Genomic DNA, 19,983 nt, shown 5'->3' on the forward strand with positions numbered 1-19,983 from the left:
TTTTGGGAGTGACATCAGTAGTGTCAAGATCTACCACCCTAGTCACTAGAACACATCTCGCGATTTACCTGCTTAGTATAATTTTAGTAGTAGGGTGGCTAAAAAAGTTAGTAATGGGGTGTAATCTCTCCCCCAAAAAAAAAACTTAATTTGTTCCAAAATTGAATGGATGTGATCTGATTTTTAGTTTCAAAATTATGAAAAATCAGTCTTTCAGTCCAAATAGCCTCGATTTTGGATCGAAGATTAAATAAATCATCATATACATAATTTTTGCTTGTTATATTATTAACGTGCACAATAATACATGCTATTGTTTTGTTTTGTATATATACATATTTAATAAGATCGAACTAAATCGATTTACTCTGAACTCGTTTTTATATGATTTAAAATCTTTACGAAATTTGATTTATCTTTCTATTTATATTTATTTTTTATTTAATAACGAATTTTCATCTCTTTATATCTCATTTTTTTTTCTAATTCTTTCTCTTAGTATTTTCACATTTTCTAAAATTATGATGTAATATTTAAATTATTTTATTATTTATCTCATTTATAGTATTTTTTTTACAAGATAGAAAAGATATCTTATTTATAATATTTATTTTCAAGAATAAAAAACCAAATTAAAAATAAAACCAAATGAAGAGGAAAGGAGAGCCGGATCCGGACAAACCGGTCCAATCCGGCGGACGCGACCTGCTGGGTCGGCTATAAAATTGAAGGGGAGAACACCTAAGGCCTGAGTTATCTCCCTCGTCTATTTCTGCCGCCTCTTGCACAAACGATATCTCTCAATCTAACCATTTTCCGGCGAACATACGGTGATCGGCAGTTTTCTTGAATTCTTTTTCCGGTAAGCTTCCCGTAGCTTCATATCTGATTCGATTTATGCATGAATATATATACACATACGCGATTAGTGGAATTTTCGGAAATTAAAGTTTGACCTATAAAGATCTAACCATTCGATCGTGTTGGATTAGCGATATGTTAATCACAGAGGCGGGGGGAGTCCGATGGTCGGTTTTGATCGTTGGAATCGGCCGTGGATAGTGGCCGGCGATGCTTTTCTAGAAACGCGAGTTTGGACCAAGAAAATAATTTATAGATCAATTAACATCTAGCCGTTCGATCATTCTGATTTTTGGACATATGAATCACCTGGTGGCGGTGGTGGCGACAACTTTTAGGCCAAAATATTTGTTTCTTTCTCAGTCTACCGATATTTTGATTTGGAAACTTTGTTTATTTCTTTATGATTCCTTGATTTATGGTGTTGGTTTTGTCCCTTCCTGACTTCGCCATGTGGCTTTAGTTTAAACAGTATTGTCAATTGGTGAAATAATTTTACATATTTGAGCCTGTGTTAGATGCCAAAAGCAATATTTTAAACTGGAAACATCCTGGCAATGGTCGTAATTATGACAATAATTCCAGAGCAATTATGTTCTGATAAGTTTATCTTTATTGAATTTCCAATATGCCATCACTTTGAGAGGACCAGATCAATTATTTTCTTATCCTTAATGTAATGTGGGAATACAAATGTCATCAATGGCTCCATCTCATGTACATGATTGATGTTATTAACATTGTATTTTTAAACTATGGTGCTTTCAAACTGTTTTAAGGTTAAGTTGTGGCAACCAAGAAAAACAACATAAAACATAACAGAAACCTTGTCAGGTAAGTTGATAGAAAGAGACGACCGAGACATGATTAACAAATAAGTATTGAATTCATTATCAATATTGCCGGTGCAGTCACCTTAGATGGTGTCTATTATATAGATAATTTGGGCGATGGTAACAACGAGAAATAAATGATCTGAAGTGGCATTCAACTCTTTTTAGCAATCATGTTCTTGTTATTTTCTGGTTTGATGATCTCCAGCAAAGTTTATTCAATTGTCAATTGATGTGGTGTCCAATATTTTTTGAAACTTGACCTTTTGGTTCAAGTGCAGATTCTAGTTTGAACTTTGGGAGACAATTCTATTCTTTTGGTTTTCAGGATCCACTGTTGGTGGTCGCAACATCAAGCCTCGCTCTCCTTTTCCAAATCATTTTCAATTTATTTGAGAAACCATTGCACGAAGGAAGTTCTCTATACCATAATTTAATCAGTTCTCCATTTGCTAGATATCAGGTACTTTGTGTTTGTTTATCCGATTCTTCTTTGTTTTCTTGTTTTACTTCTGTCATATCCATGCACGCCTATTGAGATGCTTCCTGATTTTTGATTTGCAGGTGTAAAAGAGATCTTGGAGATACGGTTTGGATTGGTTTGATTTATCTGGAGTTGGTGGATACGCAAATTGGGGGTTTTGCTTTGACATCTGAGGATCGGAATATGAGCTCTCCCCTCAGGCACAATCGAAGAGATAATAATAATAATAGCAATAGGTCAAGATTTCCCATTGCCCAAAGTAGCCGTCAAGAGTGGGTGCCTAGAGGCTCTGCAGCCACTCCTGCCGTGACCCCTTCTGTAGCTGCAAATCCAACAACAAGTTTTAATTCGAATTTGGAAGGAAATGGTGAAGGCTCAAATTATAGCTCCACACCACCACACGACCGACATAGGGGTCATCAGGGTCCGAGGAATAATATGGGTCGGCCATGGCATCAAAGGAGAGAAAGGGAGAGGGGTAAACAGGAGGGAAAAGGGTTGAAGGATATGGACTCGGATAATAGGGAGGGAATAGGATGGAAGGATGTTTCTTTGCCTCAGCTTGTGCAGGAAATTCAGGACAAGCTTATGAAGGGTACTGTGGAGTGCATGATTTGTTATGACATGGTGCGGAGGTCTGCACCTATTTGGTCCTGTTCAAGCTGTTACTCAATTTTCCACTTGAATTGTACAAGGAAATGGGCTCGGGCACCTACTTCAGTGGATTTATCAGCTGAAAAGAATCAGGGACTCAATTGGAGGTGCCCAGGATGCCAAGCTGTTCAGCTCTTGGCGGCAAAGGATATTCGATATCTATGCTTCTGTGGAAAGAGGCCAGAACCTCCTTCAGATTTATATTTGACACCCCACTCCTGTGGAGAACCCTGTGGGAAGCCGCTGGAAAAAGATCACCCTGGTGACGGTGGAAATAAAGAACTTAGGTGTCCTCATGTTTGTGTACTCCAATGCCATCCTGGTCCATGCCCTCCTTGTAAGGCCTTTGCCCCACCTCAGCTGTGCCCCTGTGGGAAGAAAACAATTACAACACGATGTTCTGACCGAAAATCTGCTCTTACTTGTGGCCAACAGTGTGAGAAACTCCTTGATTGTCGGCGACATCACTGTGAACAAGTTTGCCATATAGGACCGTGTGATACATGTCAGGTTCTGATCAATGCCTCTTGTTTCTGCAAGAAGAGAACAGAGGTAGTTCTCTGTGGAGATATGACAGTTAAGGGAGAAGTGAAAGTACAAGATGGTGTTTTTTCATGTAATTCAATATGTGGAAAGAAGCTTAAATGTGGAAATCATTATTGCAATGAAATTTGCCATCCAGGTCCATGCGGGGAGTGTGACATGTTGCCAGGAAGAATCAAGACATGTTCTTGTGGTAAAACGAGCTTGCAGGAGCAACGACAGAGTTGTCTGGATCCTATTCCAACCTGTTCTCAGGTTTGTTACAGAACTCTTCCTTGTGGAGTGCATCAGTGCAAGGAGAAATGCCATCCGGGCAATTGTGCACCATGCACAGTTCTTGTCACTCAAAAATGCCAGTGCAGTTCAACCTCTCGAACTGTGGAATGCTACAAAACACTGATCAAAGAGGAGAAATTTACATGTGATAAACCTTGTGGGTGGAAGAAAAACTGTGGGAGGCACAGGTGCAGTGAGAGGTGTTGCCCTCTTTCTAACTCCAACAATTCGTTCTCCGGAGATTGGGACCCACACTTGTGCTCAATGCCCTGCGGCAAGAAACTAAGATGTGGGCAGCACTCCTGTGAATCGCTTTGTCACAGTGGGCATTGCCCTCCTTGCCTTGAAACAATATTTACCGATTTGACATGTGCCTGTGGGAGAACCTCAATTCCTCCTCCACAACCTTGTGGTACACCACCCCCATCGTGCCAGAATCCTTGCTCAGTTCCTCAGCCTTGTGGTCATTCATCTTCTCATAGCTGTCACTTTGGGGACTGTCCGCCTTGTACAATTCCTATAGCAAAGGAGTGTGTTGGTGGACATGTGGTTCTTCGGAACATACCTTGCGGATCAAGAGATATCAGGTGTAACAAGTTGTGTGGCAAGGCAAGACAATGTGGGATGCACGCATGTGCCAGAACTTGTCATCCACCCCCTTGTGATTCTTCTTGTGGACTGGTTCTAGTTTGAGGGCTTCTTGTGGACAGACATGCGGTGCTCCGAGGAGGGACTGCAGACACACTTGCACTACACTTTGTCACCCCTCTTCTCCATGCCCTGATGTGAGATGTGAGTTCCCTGTCATAATATCATGTTCTTGTGGCAGAATAACTACAACGGTGCCTTGTGATGCCGGAGGAGGTGGTGGTGGGTTCAACACTGATACTGTTTTTGAAGCTTCCATAATCCAAAAGTTGCCAGTACCACTTCAACCTGTTGAAGCAACAAACGGGAAAAAAATTCCGCTTGGGCAAAGGAAGCTTATGTGTGATGATGAATGCTCAAAGGTAGAGCGCAAACGGGTTCTAGCAGATGCTTTTGGAGTCACAACACCAAATTTAGATGCCCTTCATTTTGGTGAGAACTCCACTGTATCTGAAGTTCTATCTGACCTTTTTAGGCGTGACCCTAAGTGGGTGTTGTGTGTGGAAGAGAGGTGCAAGTTCTTGGTCCTTGGCAGGGGCAGGGGAGCAAGCAATGCTCTCCGAGTTCATGTTTTTTGTCCAATGTTGAAGGAAAAGAGGGATGCAGTAAGGCTGATTGCTGAGAGGTGGAAACTTTCGGTTAATGCTGCTGGATGGGAGCCAAAACGTTTCATTGTGGTTCATGTTACTCCAAAGTCCAAGGCTCCAGCTCGTGTGCTTGGTGCCAAAGGGACGATCCCAAATATGTTACATCCAGCAGTTTTTGATCCTCTAGTAGACATGGATCCAAGGCTTGTTGTTGCCCTGTTCGAATTACCAAGGGATGCAGATATCAGTGCTCTGGTCCTTAGGTTTGGTGGAGAATGCGAATTAGTCTGGTTGAATGACAAGAATGCATTGGCTGTTTTTAGTGATCCTGCGCGTGCTGCAAGTGCCATGAGGAGATTAGATCAAGGATCTTTATACTATGGGGCTGTTGTGTTTGCTCAGACCGGTGGTGCATCGTCTGGGGGGGCACCCTCGTCCCTGAAGGAGAATCCATGGAAGAAAGCTGTCGTGCAGGAGGAGGCCAATTGGAGCGAGAGTCCATGGGGAGGCGAGGAGCTGTCAGCTGGTTCTGCCACTGTGCAGCCATCTATGTCTAAGGGGAAGGATCCTCCCCTTGGAAGCTTAGCAAATCGATGGAGTGTCCTAGATTCGAAAATGTCTCTGAGCTCTTCATCTGCATCCACTGGAACTGAGGTACCTGGGAAACAGACAGGAATGCAATTGGTTTCTGGCTTAAAGTCAGACTCTAGCAGCTCAAATTTGAGCTGGCAGCAAGAAAGCAACGGTGAGGTGCATGACACAGTGGATGATTGGGAAGAGGCATACGACTGAGTGGAGACATTCAGAGCATGAATTTGGCTGTTCAAACGTCTATAAGCAATAGGAGAGCGTGGCTCCCCATATTATTTTTTGGCTTTTGAGGTAAGGTTTGTGGTGTTGTTTTCAATTACCCTACCAATGACCCTGTAGACTCTTTCAGATTGGAACTCCTTTTGTAATATTTTATATTTGTACTCGTATTCTTGGCAGTTTGTATGCGGAATGTCCTCAGTAGAGTAATGGGATAACAGAAGTTCTCTTGTAAGTCGGGATTTTACCTTCTCAGCCTTATGATTTTACTATTTCTATGATCCAAGACTTGCATTAAATAATGTTCCATGATTGCTTTTCATCTTCAGACTTCTTGTTATATTCTAGTTTAAGTTAGTGGCACGGAAACAGAAACCGATACTAAATGAAGCGGAGTGAGAAAATGACATTTTTAAAAAAAATTAAGAATTGAAAACATGAAAATAAAAAATATATAATATTTTTTTTATAAATATATTTTTTAATATAAAAAATAGTTATTTAATTTAAAATAAATATAAATTTTATAATGTATTTAAATAAATTTTGAAAAAAAAATAAAAATTTTAAGTTAGAGACAATTTTTTTTATCTCTAATATTTTTATGAACAAAAATGTGTTTTGATATTTTTTTAATATTACAAAATATTTCTAAAATGTTTTTAAAATTATAAAAATAGCTAAAAAAATTTAACATATTCTGACATCTAAGAAATGAAAACTACGGTATGAGACATGTTTGTGCATCATAGCTTATAAGAAACTTTACCAAATAAGGATGATCGAAAATATTTAAATTACAAATCTACCATCTTCTCTCTCCCTCAATTAATTGATCAGTTCAAAAATTGAATCCCTGCCCGAGCTTCTTCTTCACATACTCTCTATCTTTCTATCTCTCTGTGCGCATGTGACAGCATGATTGGTGACTGTGACTGCGTCTCCTTCATTGCAGCAATGACCATCTCTTGCGAGAATTGTATCACAGCCAACCCTCTCGTCCCCTCTCTTTCGCTATTTATCTCTCTCTCATGATATATATGTATATACGCACGATTTTGATTCGGCCAAAAATTTAAACTTAGTTCTATGGAAATTCGAACGTTAGATCTTACTAATTTTTTGGTATGTTGGTGGATTAGAATAAGGGTGTCGGGTGGTTGACTTTGATCGCAGGAAAACCACCGACGATTCCTAAACAAATTAGTTTTTGTAGTGTTTAATATTCGATTCAAAATATATATAAAAAAAAAATATCAGTTTTAGTCTTCAAATCCTGATTTATGAACAAACTAATTACACCACAAGTTCAAAACTTAAAAACACATGGGAAGCAATATTCTTCTTGAGAGAACTAAAATGTAGATTGTACAAATATAAAAATATGAGAGCATTAGTCTTACTTACAATTTAATGTTTTAGTATATAAAAAGAAAAATCAATTTTATTCTGATGTTCAATAATTAATTAATAAATATATAAGATGACAGCATTTGATTAATCAAATAATGCATTTATTGATGGTTAACCCACTCAAAATAATAATTGACATTTATTGATTCAATTAATATATATGTATTTGACAAGAAATTCTATAGTTTATTCAATTAATTTTTTTATATTTATATATATCCAAATCCAATTAAATGTAAATATAATATACAATATATTTTTATATAAACAAATGTTATGAAACCAAGTGTATATTATATTTTTATATAAAAAATATATAGAACTAAATGTTAATCAAATGTGTTTAGTTTAATGGTAAAAAGGCTCTTTAAAATATAAAAATCTAAATATTGTATGTTCGAATCCTCACAAAAACATTTTTTTTTTGAAATTGTAATGTTTTGATATTTATTTATTTAAAAATTATACATATTTATATTCAATTTATTATATAAAAATTCATGTGGCTATCAAAAGATTATTTTTAATATAATGTTAATATTTTTATAAGATTAATTTTTATAAAATTGATATTATTTAGCTATTTAATTTGAAAGAATAAAATATTATTTCTTTATATATTTTTATTTTATACATATTGGCATATTGCTAAATTTACATAATTAACTCTAATTATTAACTGAATTCATTTTATTCACAAGCTCGTAGTCAAGCTAGCTCGCAAGCTCATTTTTAAGCCAATTTGCAAACATGATCATGAGCCAATTATCGAGGCAGCTCACAAACCTGCCATTGAGCCAGCTCACGAGCATATTATTAAGGCAGCTCACGAGTTTTGTTTATGAGCCCATTTGTTGAGTCAACTCGCAAGCTGGTTCATGAGCTTACAAGCAAGTCAGATCGCGAGCTAACGAGCCAAGTATTGGGTTGCTCAAGTTTGACTTTTTTAACTTTTTGAACTTTAAATTCAAGTTCAAGCTTGGCTCATTTATGAACCGAGCCAAACACAAACGAGTTTTTTTTCCAGTTGAACGTCACAAGCAACTCGACTCATTTACAACCCTAGTTGTGGCAGCCCTTGGGTAGGTCCAAAAACCAATCTATTGACCCATTCGACCTTAACCATTACTTTTCTGCTAGTTAGTTAGGATAAACATTTTAGATCTTGTATCTATTTAATTCTTATATAATTCTTATGTTGTGTGTGCATTTAGATGTTGAAAAGGAATTCGGGGTCTCGTTTGCAAAGAAGAGAAAGAATCGAGTCTATATGACAGAGCCGACGAACAGAATTCACCCATTGGCGAATGCAGCAGGAAAAGGGCTGAAGACGGTGCTGAAAGAGACGTAAATCAATGCTTAAATATTACTTTGTTTGTAATTATCTTTGTTCGTGTTATATGGATGTTGATGTTGATGATTTTGTTTTGTAGGTCTTAAAAATTAAATGTGATATTTAATTAGTAGAGGTTGAAGTTGAATGTTAGATCTTTGATCCTTTGAATATTGTGAAGATTAAAATGAAATAATTGATTGAAATATGAATGTCAAAAAATTAAATTGGTTTGGGTTTGTTTTGTGGACCTTTGAAGTTAAATTATTAGGTGTAACTAAGAATTGAATGTTAAATAATTATTGTTAATTATATTTAAATTTAGATATTTATTAATGTGTGTATATATATTGTAAATTTATAGTAAACAAGATAAAAAAAATTATTAACTCAATTTGAACCATAACAAATTGATCTGGTCTGCAGTCTTTAAAATATATATATATTTTTTTAATTTCAATCTAGCCTAATTAGGCGCACACCCCTACTTCTTATCATAAAAAAAATAAAAGAAATAAAGTCACTAACTCAATTATGGCATTTTAGGTTTAAAAAAATGATATATATATATCTATTATTCTTAATTAGAAAAACCAATTATAAAAGAAAAAGAAAAAAACAAGTAGATTTTTTAACCTATTATAATACATTTTTTTATTATTTCATATTTAAATATGAAATAATAAGATGTTATTTCAAATGGTTTTCACATAAGCAATATTTGATTCATTATTCATTCTAGTCTATTTTTGTTAATAATGTTAGTGATGTTTTTAATTAATGACAACTTAAAAATTATGCTAATACCCATTAGCAATGAAAAGATAATAAAAATTATGTTTAATTTATTTTTAATATATATAAAATAAATAAATAAAACTAAACAAACAAAAATTGCCAAATGATACATTAAATTTTTTATTTTTAAATGAATTAAAACATAACATAAAAAATTAACATAGAAATATAATAAACAAATCATGTCTTCATCAGCATTATCTTGCAATCTATCTCCCTCACACCGTCTTTAGCCCTTTTTCCACTGCATTTGTAAGTGGATAAATTTCATTTATCGATTGACCCTGTCATATAGGCTCGATTCTCCTTCTTCTTTGCGAGCGAAATCCCAAACTCCTTCTCAACATCTAAATGCACACACAACACAATAAAGAAACAAATCATATTCTTTAATTTCCATTTCAACAACCCAAATCATCAACATTATCACCATAAAAAAACAACATAAGTAAATGAAAAAACCAAGGCAGAAGAAAGGGGAACACGAGAGGAACGAGCCCAAGGGATGATCGAACATTGGTCACCGGTCAAGCACATGCGCAAGAGAGAGAGAACGAGCCGAAAGCTGAGGGTGGAGGACTAAACAACAGGAGGTGGAGGAGCCTTAATCTCATCATAGTCGTGCAATCGCCAGAGAGTGAGAGAACGACTTGAAAGCAAGAGGTAGGTTGCCCCCCCCCCCATCTCGTCGTAGTCACGCACTCATTAAAGACACAGAGAGAGAGAGAGAGCCGAAGGCAGAAGATGAAAGACTAGACGATTGGAGATGGAGGCACCCTAATCTCACGCATTCGCCACCAACCACCACAACCAGTGGTTTTCGGTAATCAAAGTCAACCACTTGACACATTTATTCCTATTGACCAACATACTAAAAAACCAACAGGATCCAATGACTAAATCTCCATAAATCTAAGTTTAAACTTTCGACCAAACCTAAATCACACATATATACAAATATATCATAGATCTATGTTGAAAACAATTCTTGATAAAACTAAAAGACTTACCTTCTTGTAGATCGATGCCATTTTCATGATGAAAATACGGCCAGATCTAAGATCAGACAATTAGATTTTACAAAATCAGTGATTTACATGGGTGTTCATGAGAGAGAATGAAATAAGGAAAGAAAGCAGAATTGGTGAGGGGGAGAGAGGGAGATTACGAGAGAGAAATAGAAAGAGATAGTAGATAGCAAAAGAGATGGAGTGAGAGGGTCGGTTACGGTACAGTTCTCGCTATAAAAGGGGTCGCTATTGCCATGGAAGAGATGTAGTTGCAGTCGCTGGTCATGCATTCGTGCGGGGGAGAGAGAGTAGGTGAGGAAGAAGCTCGAGCGGGGATTCAATTTTTGAACTAATCAATTAATTAAGGGAGAGAGAACAAGGAAAATTTGTAATTTAAATACTTTCGGTCATCCTTTCTGTCATCCGCTTTGTACAAGTAGCAATAACAATTACAGTACAATTGTTTGTGCACCGGAGCTCACTGACAATTTCCCTAACAAGGCGACGACTCACAGCTGGAACAGGCAAACCCTCGTACCAAAAAACTATATAAAAGTTGTTCTCTTCACATTTTAATTTTTAGTTTTAAATTTATTTTCAATCTTGTGTTTTAAATGTCTATTTTGAAATACTTGAAAATGCATTCTTTTTGTTTGTGAGAATTTTAAATTTTAGAAATTTTGAATATGTATGTAATAAAAACAATCAAAATGACTTTTTATTCTTTTAAATTTTTTTTCAAATATGAGTTTTTAAAAATATGAAAATGAATACATTTTCACTATTTTAAAAACTTAAAAATTAAAAATGACTTAAAAATAACAAAAAAAACAAGGCCCTAAAGTTTGAGCACAAGCCCTCTTTGAAAAACCTTCTAAATCAGATATTGGATAACCAACAACTTCAGTCCAGCCACATAAATCAAAAAGTTATTCTACATAACCAAACAGGTTGACAGATAGACTTAGAGAATATGAGTTAAAAGACTAAAATACCCTCACCCACATTGCATTGAAAAAAATGCAATGCAATGTGGGCGAGGACATTTTAATCTTTTAACCCCCATTCTATAAGTCTATCTGTTAACTCGGACCCGGCTAACTGTCAAAAAATTTTTTAAATCAAATTACCGTTATGGGAGCGCATCAATGGTACCAACGCATTCATGAGTTTTACTAGACTGAAGTGAGACTTTGTTTGGCTTATCCCTTCTTTTTTTTTTTTTTGGTAACTTTTAAGTTATTTAATTTTTAAATTATGTAAAACTTAAAAATTAAATAATATTTAAATTGATACTGGGTTTAAATAAATATATTTTTAAATTATTAATTATTAATTTAAAAAAACTAATAAATTATTGACAAAAAGATAAAAATAAATATATTATTAAATAATATAAATAAAAATTATAAAAATATTAATTTTTAATAAAAATATACTGTTAAATATATATAAGTACTTTGTTTAAGGAGGCGATAATAAAAATAATGGAGGAGAAGATGGAGGCAATGACTATGGGTTGGAGGCAATGGGCTAGGGCAACAGACAATAGCGATGGAGGTAAATGGAGGATGGTGGACGACGTCAACAGCAACAGAGATGGGTCTGGCTGGACGTGGCAGCCGAAAATGGGTCTAGTGGTGGTGACAACGATAGAGAAGGCAAAAGGATAAAGAAGGATAGAAGTTAAAAATATATATTTTATTTGAGGATAAATCAATAATTTACTTGGTCAACACAAAACACTCCTAAAAACTTATTTGGAAAAAAGGAGAGAGAGGGGAGAGGGGAAGAGAGCTTATCTCAAATACTGGTAAAATAGCTTACAAGTGTAGTAACGTTTAAGTTTTTAAATATTGCCAAACATGTAAAATATAAGCTAATTCAATAGTTTATAAGCGATCAAACAGGTAAGCCAAACACCACCGTAATATTTCAGTTAAGGTGACTAACCAGGAAGAAATGAATAGTAACGCAAGAATTTCATGTAGCCAACTCATAAGGGCTTGGTATTTTTTTTGGTGGGTTGAGAGAGATAAGAGGCTTGGTGTGGTGTTGTAGATAAATAAGAGGTTGCTGGTGTCCAAAGGAAGTTTGACCAATCCATTGGTTTAGAACTCATTCAAATGAGAAGACGAATAGATAGATATTGCTGTGTCAAGGAAGAACAATCAAGCGGTGAAAAACCTTTATTCTAGAACTAGAATACAGCTTAGGGAGCACGAATATAATTCAATTAAACTCAGCCATGTATAAAACAGTTATATTCACTTAAATGAAACCAGGAAGAACACGACACGTTTGAGTACAATTGAAAGCAAAGCGTCACATCACTCCTAATAGAAAGTGCAAGAGTGAGATTGTCAAAGATTTACTTGAACCTTTAGCAGCTTGTAAACAAACTCAACAGACAGCATCACTTGGCCCAAAAACCTGCAAGTCAGTAACAAATTTGTACATCAACAGAACTTGCAATACGATAGGTTCCGTTCAAAATGAAGGTAGTAGTTTGAGAAGATATACCCCCACAGGCCGTCACAGCCAAGAATAATAAAGTGATCACGTTCCGTAAGATCAAAAGAATGAATATCAGGGATTGCAATAACACCTAGCTGCAGTTCACTTTAATTTTTTTAGCACGTGCATTGTAAACTGTAATGGATGTAAAATTGCATCGTGTTTATTATTAAAATAAATATCACCCAGAAACAACAGGTAAAATATATTTGAAAGTTGTCAAATCCCAAGACAAGAAAATAAAGCATACCTTTTTGAATTGTCAATCTCCAAAAGCCTGTGAAACTTCAAGACGCCCCTGCAGTCATCACTCACAGAACCACCAGCCTGAAAGCGGTTGCTTATTAGAAAAACGTATGACAAAGGTTCAAAATGTGCAAGTTGAGGTATTCGTCATTGTTAAGTAATTGACCACCATTTAAACTAAAAACATTAAGTTATTAAATACATGGGCAATTTTATGTGTAATATTATTACTTATATATTATCGACACGCCCTCTAGCCTGTCATCAAACATTAGCATATAATTAGGCTCAACATGTGCAACTACTGATCCATCAAGTTTGCTATGAGGTTGGAACACATGCTCTTTGCCTACATACCATGCTAAATTATTGGCCACTAACTCATCTAAACACTTTATGGAGATCTTGGAGATTTTGTCTATTATTATTTAAATTTATACTCTGAAAAATAACAATACAAATTAAGTGAATAATCAAGCAGGGAAAAGAGCGTTGATGTAATGAAAGAAACTTATATCTGACCCAGACATTTTATATGGTTGAATAAACTTTAGGATGGACTGGATTACCCGTTTGTCCAACACAACTTAAAGCTAAGAGACCTAATAATAACAAATAAAGAGTTTAAAAGCAAATTGTTTAAGATGCTATAGAAGTTCAAGATTAAGAGGACTTTTGAAGACAAAAGAGATAATAGAGGGGAAGAAAGCAAGAAAAGGTAAAGAATAGTGCTTTCCTAATTGCATTTTAAAAAACGATTATATTGATAATTTGATAGTAAAAATCATCATGCCCAATAAACAAAAGGTATCAAAGCAGAATAGTTTGGATAGTCTACAGAGAAGACCTTGACCATTCTTTACCTAGGAAGACAAATATAAGAAATACACACTTGTGAAACTTCAGAAATGCCATCATTTCCATGTATTTATTTTCATATGAGAACAGGTTTTTTAACTGTAAACAAAAAATCTCGATTCCTAAACAAGGGTGTAAAGAGGGGGGCGGTTGGGGGCGGCGGGGGGAAGACTTCAGGTAACAATACACTGACAGTACATCAGGTTAAAAACAAAAACCAAATGCAACAAAAATTGTTTCAGCCAATTTCAAAGAAAGCAAGAAAAGGGAGTTCACGGTATCCCTCTGACCTTGTTATTTCCTCTTAGACTATTGAATCAGGGTAGTTATAAAAGGAGAAAAACGGTCTCCTTTTTATTACTTTTCAACCTAAACCTTTTCTTTAACATGTCAGACAGTAATAGTAAAGACAAGCACCAACCTTCCCTTTGCCTTCTTCTTGCTTGGCCAAAACAAGGCAAAGACATATGATATTTCCTTATTCTAGAGAAAAATCTGAATCCCACCTACCTTGTACTGCATGGAACAAGAAAGGGTAGTAGAAGTGACAAGAAAATCATAACCATTTCACTCAAACAATAGCTACAAAGTTTGACCTTAAATAACATCACATGACATAATTCATGATTGCTATATGGAATGAATATGAAGTCAATGGGTAAACCTCTAATGTGAACAGATCAATCATTCACACCACCGAGACTGTTTTTAGGTTAAGCAATTTAAGGGTAGGACTATCTGAAAGCAGAGATGACAATACCTGCAGCACTCTCTTGAAGAAGAAACTAATCAGTTCTTGAGAAACCTGTGTTGGGATTTGGGAAGGGGAAAAAACTTAAAACCTCCAGAAGCAAGAACATGATTTTCACCCAAATACTGAAAGAATTTAGTAACAAATAATGCACTATCAATAACTATTAAAATAAAGAGAAACACAAATAATATCATACCATCAAATATGGCCTTTCTGGCAGCTTTTACATCCAACTGTGATTATCAAAAGTCACCATGAATAAAACTTGAATTGGTGTTTGATAACCATTCATGGTAAAATCAAGCCATGGAGAGAAATTCTAAAAGAAAATCAGTCCCTATTAATATAGAACAAACAATTGGGGGTGGGGATAGTTCAAGGTTAAATGCAATTACATAACCTACTAAATGCTTAAGCATGCATCAAATAAGACCACGCAAACACGCCAACTCGTGTGGTAAGCCTGCTGAAAGAACCTTTGCATGTAAATTCTTCTGTGCATACTCAGCAACCAACCGACCTCCGTGCCCATCTGCCAACAAATAACCGTATAAGTACAGGAATTATTTGCTGTTATGAACTGGAGAAGGTCGAATTTTTCCTTGAAAAATATGGCCTTGTAACATAGTTGAGAAGTATACAAGCTTCCAATTTACATAAACCCAGATATCAAATTTTGGCCTGGACATTGGTACCCAGCGACAATGACATCAGAATGAACAGCAAGGTGCAATCAGGGAATCAAAGCAACCTAAGGATGACCAAACTGCAGTAGCAGGGAGCTCAAACAAGTTGGAAAATCAAATTTTGCTATTCAAACACATTTCTGAATAATTATAAATTAAACATTTAAAGAAAATGCAACTACCGCGAGTGCAAAGTCTCTTTATTAGGAGAATGCAGAGTCCTAAACGATATTCAAAATGCAACAAAACGTAAAGCATGTTGGATCGCTCCAAATGTCATTGGAGTATTGTGCATTGAGCATCACACGACCAATTTTAAAACTAATTACAGAAATATCATATGACAGTCCAAACAAAAACATTATTCACTGTTCCAGATAAAAACTAGCAAAAGAAACAAAGAGAAAGTAGCCATGCCTCAATTTCCCAGGAAAATCCAAGCTGGGATCGGGAAGAACGACCCAAGCATCTTCCATCGTGTACCTCGTACCCTTATCTTCGGCTACCTCGGCTTCGATTACAAAAACCACTTCACTCACATCTTGATTTCCCTCTTTGCATTCCGAAGAACCATTTCTGTCACCAACCCTATTGTTCTTTCCAGTTGCTTCACTCCTCGGCTCTTCTCCACCATCCAATTCATAAATTTCGGCTTCTTCGAAAGCCGAATCAAAGTCGCGAAACTCGACAGAGCGCTTGCCAGCGTTCGACTTCTCGATTTCAGCACATGAATTGGACTCCGTTCGCTGGGAAAATGAGAGATCGATTTTCTGAGTAACCAAACGGAACGTAATGCTGGAAAATGCTGGTTAGGGATTTTGAAATGGGTAACCTGCTGGTTGGGAGAAGAGATAAATTGAGCCGTATAGTGGATGGAATGAACCGCAATAAGAATATCCTATCCAGTTTTAATATAGTAATTTACAGGTTGGTCTTAAATTATAAGGTATTTACACTAGCATCCAAAACTCTATTTCTTATTGCCACCAGGCCAACCACTCGTCATCTCATCCCCGTCCAACTGAAATTATGTCACAATATTTGGTACTTACGAGAATGTAATAATCATTTCATTTTATTATTATGTTTCATACGTTTAAATTTTGATAAAATTGAATGAAATAAATAATTACTTGAGAATAATACCCTTTTATATTATAAAAATTAATTTTTTATAAAATTATACTTATTTTTAAAAAAATAATGTAATCATCAAATATATGTTAAAAAATTATTTTCAATTATAACTATTAAAGAGAGGTGAAACGTTGTTGTGATGGTTCTCAGAAAAATGCAAAAATTGCTAATAGGGGTGTTAATGGTAGAAAAAAAAGGTTTATTTTTTATTTTTTTATGATTGGCAATGGCAAAAAAAAAAAAGTGATTTGAAATGATTATTCATCAAAATTTAAGGATTAAGTTGTCATCATAACACACACACACATATATATATATATATGTGAAATGAAAGATTTTTCTATCAATTTTAGAAAATGCATATTTACGTAGAGCAACCAAACAACATTTTGTGAGAATTTTATTTTCATTTATATTTTTTCAACTTTAGTTTCGTCCAATGTGATGCCCCGACTGCACTGCTGGGTGCCACCATAATTCACATTATAACCTTGACCTGCTACGAATGACGGTTATGCCTCTGCTAATATAAAGCATTGAAATAATATGGGCGCTTTGAGTGAGGTTCAGGCTTCGTCGCCTTCGACCGATCGAGAACTCGGGAGTAAAATGCGTAAGTAGTGAAAACTTACACGAGTATCGTACCTGATTAGGCCCTTAGAGTATAAATCTAATTTCAAATAAACAAATACCAACATGCACTATAAATTATCCCAACCGCCAAACATATTTAAACATATCTCATATTTCAGCCATACCCGACTGGTACAAGTTCCCTACACCTACTAGGTTTACTCATAATGGGAACCTTAACTTGATTTCAGTTTACTTCTGGTTAAACCATAACCGTGACTCATGACTAACACACAGTAGATATATTACATGATTAACATAGGAGTTAACCCACGCCCTCACTATCAACAGTCATTGCCAACTGACGACGCATCTACCAGCACTGCCTTTTCTTTCTCGGATCCCAAGCCACCTGTTAATAGAGGTGTCAAAAGGGCCCGGCAGCCCGCGGGCTGTCCGGCCCAGCCCGTTACTGTTCATATGGGCCGGGCCCCCATTGGGGGGCCGGGCTGGGCCAAAGAAATTGGGCCCACGGCCTGGCCCGTCTAAGAGCTCGGCCCGTGGCCCGTTGGGCCCTTATGGGCCAGTAAGGCCCTTACTCATTTTTTTTTTTAATTTTGTTATTATTTAGTAATTATTGATATTGGATATTAAAAAATTTAATTTCGCAATATATATAAATAATAACCATCAATTAATTTATTTAAAATTTTTAAGTTAAATTTTTTATATATTTAAATTATAAATAAACATTCTCCTTTTTATATGTACATTATTTTTCATATCAATTCACAAGAAAAATTATAAGGCATATAAATTAATGAAATAATATTTAAAACTTAAGAATTAAGATAGAAAATATTTTAAAAAGAAACAAATTAATTTTTATATATGTATATATTATATGTATTATTTTTAAAAAAATTATTAAAAAAAAGAAAAAAAAAAGGCCGGACCCACCGGGCCCGGCCCGTTAGGCTCTGTGGGCTAAGGGCTCGGCCTGGCCCTCTAGCCCACGGGCTGGCCCGGCCCAGGCCCCTTTGTAGGGGGGCCGTGGGCCGAGCCGGGCCCTATCAATGATAAAAGGGCCCGGGCCCGGCCCAGCCCTTTTAGTAAAAGAGTCGGCCCGGCCCGTTTTAAAAGCCCGTGGGCTGACTCGGGCCGGGCCGGCCCTTTTGACACCTATACCTGTTAGGTTAGTGGGAAAAATATAGGGGTGAGTCCAATGATTGAGTAAAGGTAATATGAGTTGCAGTAAATTAAAATACATGATAATCATAGAATAATGTGAAGTGTATCATGCATGTAAGCCTATCCACCTCACCCTGATTCGAATTTGGTGGCCCTATTGATTTCATTTAATACCCCATCTTGAGACTTACACGGCCCAAATCTACAGCTCCTTGTCTAGACACTTCTCTCACAGTCTAATACAAGCCATGCCAAAATAAATTTACACACAAACCATATTGAACCTTACTGCGCGTTAACCATCTACTTCGCGTCGGTTTCATGTCCAAATTTCCTATAAAATGTATAAAATAAAATAATTTAATTAAATAGACAGTTAATTTTTATCATCGCAGTTATATTGTTAAATAATATAGATAAACATGTGATTAATTTATAATTAGTACTATTAAATAAATTTAAAATATTTTTATACCTTACGTATACACACAGACAGAGTTTCAGTTATAGGCAGAGGGAGAGAGGAATTCGGCAAAGTGAAGTGCTGGGGCCTAAGGGAAGCCCCAGATGCTGCCACATGGCAACAAGGGAGTAAGAGAGAGTGGCTGGGGTGGGGGACACGGTCGTGCCATATGGTACGGCCTAGGCGTGCATGAGCGCCAGATGGCACCCCAAATGGGTGAAAAAAAATTCTACATTTCCTCTCTCTCGCGAGCTCACATTCGCACTTGAACTTGGGTCGCCCAACTGGCCCCTCACACGCGTGACCAGCTGGGCTAATTGCTCTCTCAATCAATTATTTACATCTATTTATATTCAAACCATTTCTTGCCTTTCCCTGCCAAAATGCATTAAATACACATTCTTTATTAATTTTTCCTACTCCACAACTATTTAATAAATCATAATTAAATTCTCACAATCACAATTCTTTAATAAATCACAAATAATTCATCTCAACCTCGCAATTAATCGATAATCATACACAAACCACCATAAACTCAACGATTAATTAGTTTTCAAAGCTTAGGATGTTACATCCAACTAAACATACAAAAAAACTTGAGGCATTTATAGTATATAGATGACTTTCAACCTGAATTGTTTTACCATTTTTAAAATTCACGATCTATCTAAACCTTGCCTAGATGTACGGACATATTCAATGCAAGCAGAAAATCATGGACTGGCCTCTTGAATAAACATAAGCAATTGTATAGTCTCGCATGAAGACAAATTAAAACTTGCAATCTCGCAGTATTTCAATATCTCGAATGTGTGCAACAGCTCATCTGTATTATCCCGAGATATTTCTTAGTTAATTTTTGATTTTTTACCAAATTTATTTTCCAATGTTGTCAATTTTGAATCAAGTGAATAATGGTCGTATTTGCACCTATTTTGTACAAGTTAAATTATAACATTGAAATATTTTTAAATTGTTTTAAAAAATAATAATGTACTATACCCATAATTCTTTGTGTAAGGTTAAATTCTATCGATCTCTCATTTATTTTGAAAAATTATAATAACTTTCTGCAAGGTTAAAATTTTAGACCAATTCAGTTCATATCACCAAAATTGATGTAAAACCCAAAATGTCTTGCCCTTTCTATTATTTTATTTATTTCATGTGAAAACAATTGTTTATTCCTTTTATAACAATAGCTTTATATATATTTTTATTTTCCTGTATACCTATTGTTTTATTTTTATATTCCTTGCATCACTTATTTCTTTGTTATTAATCAATGATCGTCCCAACCTAACT

At 35.6% G+C, this 19,983-nt stretch overlaps 2 protein-coding genes and 1 long non-coding RNA gene across 9 annotated transcripts in view; 1 reads left to right on the forward strand and 2 right to left on the reverse strand.

Annotated features, from left to right (window-relative positions):
- LOC127793098 (probable protein phosphatase 2C 8) overlaps positions 1-16,147 on the reverse strand; it is a 43,976-nt gene extending 27,829 nt beyond the window's left edge. The window contains exon 1 of the mRNA XM_052323883.1: positions 15,729-16,147. Within this exon, the coding sequence (XP_052179843.1) occupies positions 15,729-15,787 (59 nt within the window). The 5' untranslated portion in view covers positions 15,788-16,147. The remainder of the gene's footprint in view (positions 1-15,728) is intronic.
- Positions 703-5,998, forward strand: LOC127793097 (NF-X1-type zinc finger protein NFXL1). The gene is given in 4 exon segments (XM_052323878.1): positions 703-862; positions 2,023-2,157; positions 2,259-4,327; positions 4,330-5,998. Coding segments are annotated over 2 exon segments (3,315 nt in total). The 5' UTR covers positions 703-862; positions 2,023-2,157; positions 2,259-2,361; the 3' UTR covers positions 5,679-5,998.
- LOC127793099 (uncharacterized) lies at positions 9,323-15,153 on the reverse strand. 7 transcript variants are annotated; one of them, XR_008021267.1, is made up of 6 exons: positions 14,822-15,153; positions 14,632-14,676; positions 14,293-14,387; positions 13,018-13,094; positions 12,774-12,862; positions 12,468-12,683 (listed from the first exon to the last, which is right to left on the reverse strand). It is a non-coding gene; the product is annotated as an uncharacterized LOC127793099 (long non-coding RNA). The 7 variants fall into 7 exon arrangements; XR_008021269.1 differs by having other exon boundaries at positions 14,632-14,713; XR_008021264.1 differs by lacking the exon at positions 14,293-14,387 and adding an exon at positions 9,323-9,587 and having other exon boundaries at positions 10,251-12,683; positions 14,632-15,153.
- Positions 16,148-19,983: the final 3,836 nt, after the last annotated feature.

The sequence above is a fragment of the Diospyros lotus genome, unplaced genomic scaffold (assembly GCF_014633365.1).
Source record: "Diospyros lotus cultivar Yz01 unplaced genomic scaffold, ASM1463336v1 superscaf1, whole genome shotgun sequence".
NCBI lineage: Eukaryota > Viridiplantae > Streptophyta > Magnoliopsida > Ericales > Ebenaceae > Diospyros > Diospyros lotus.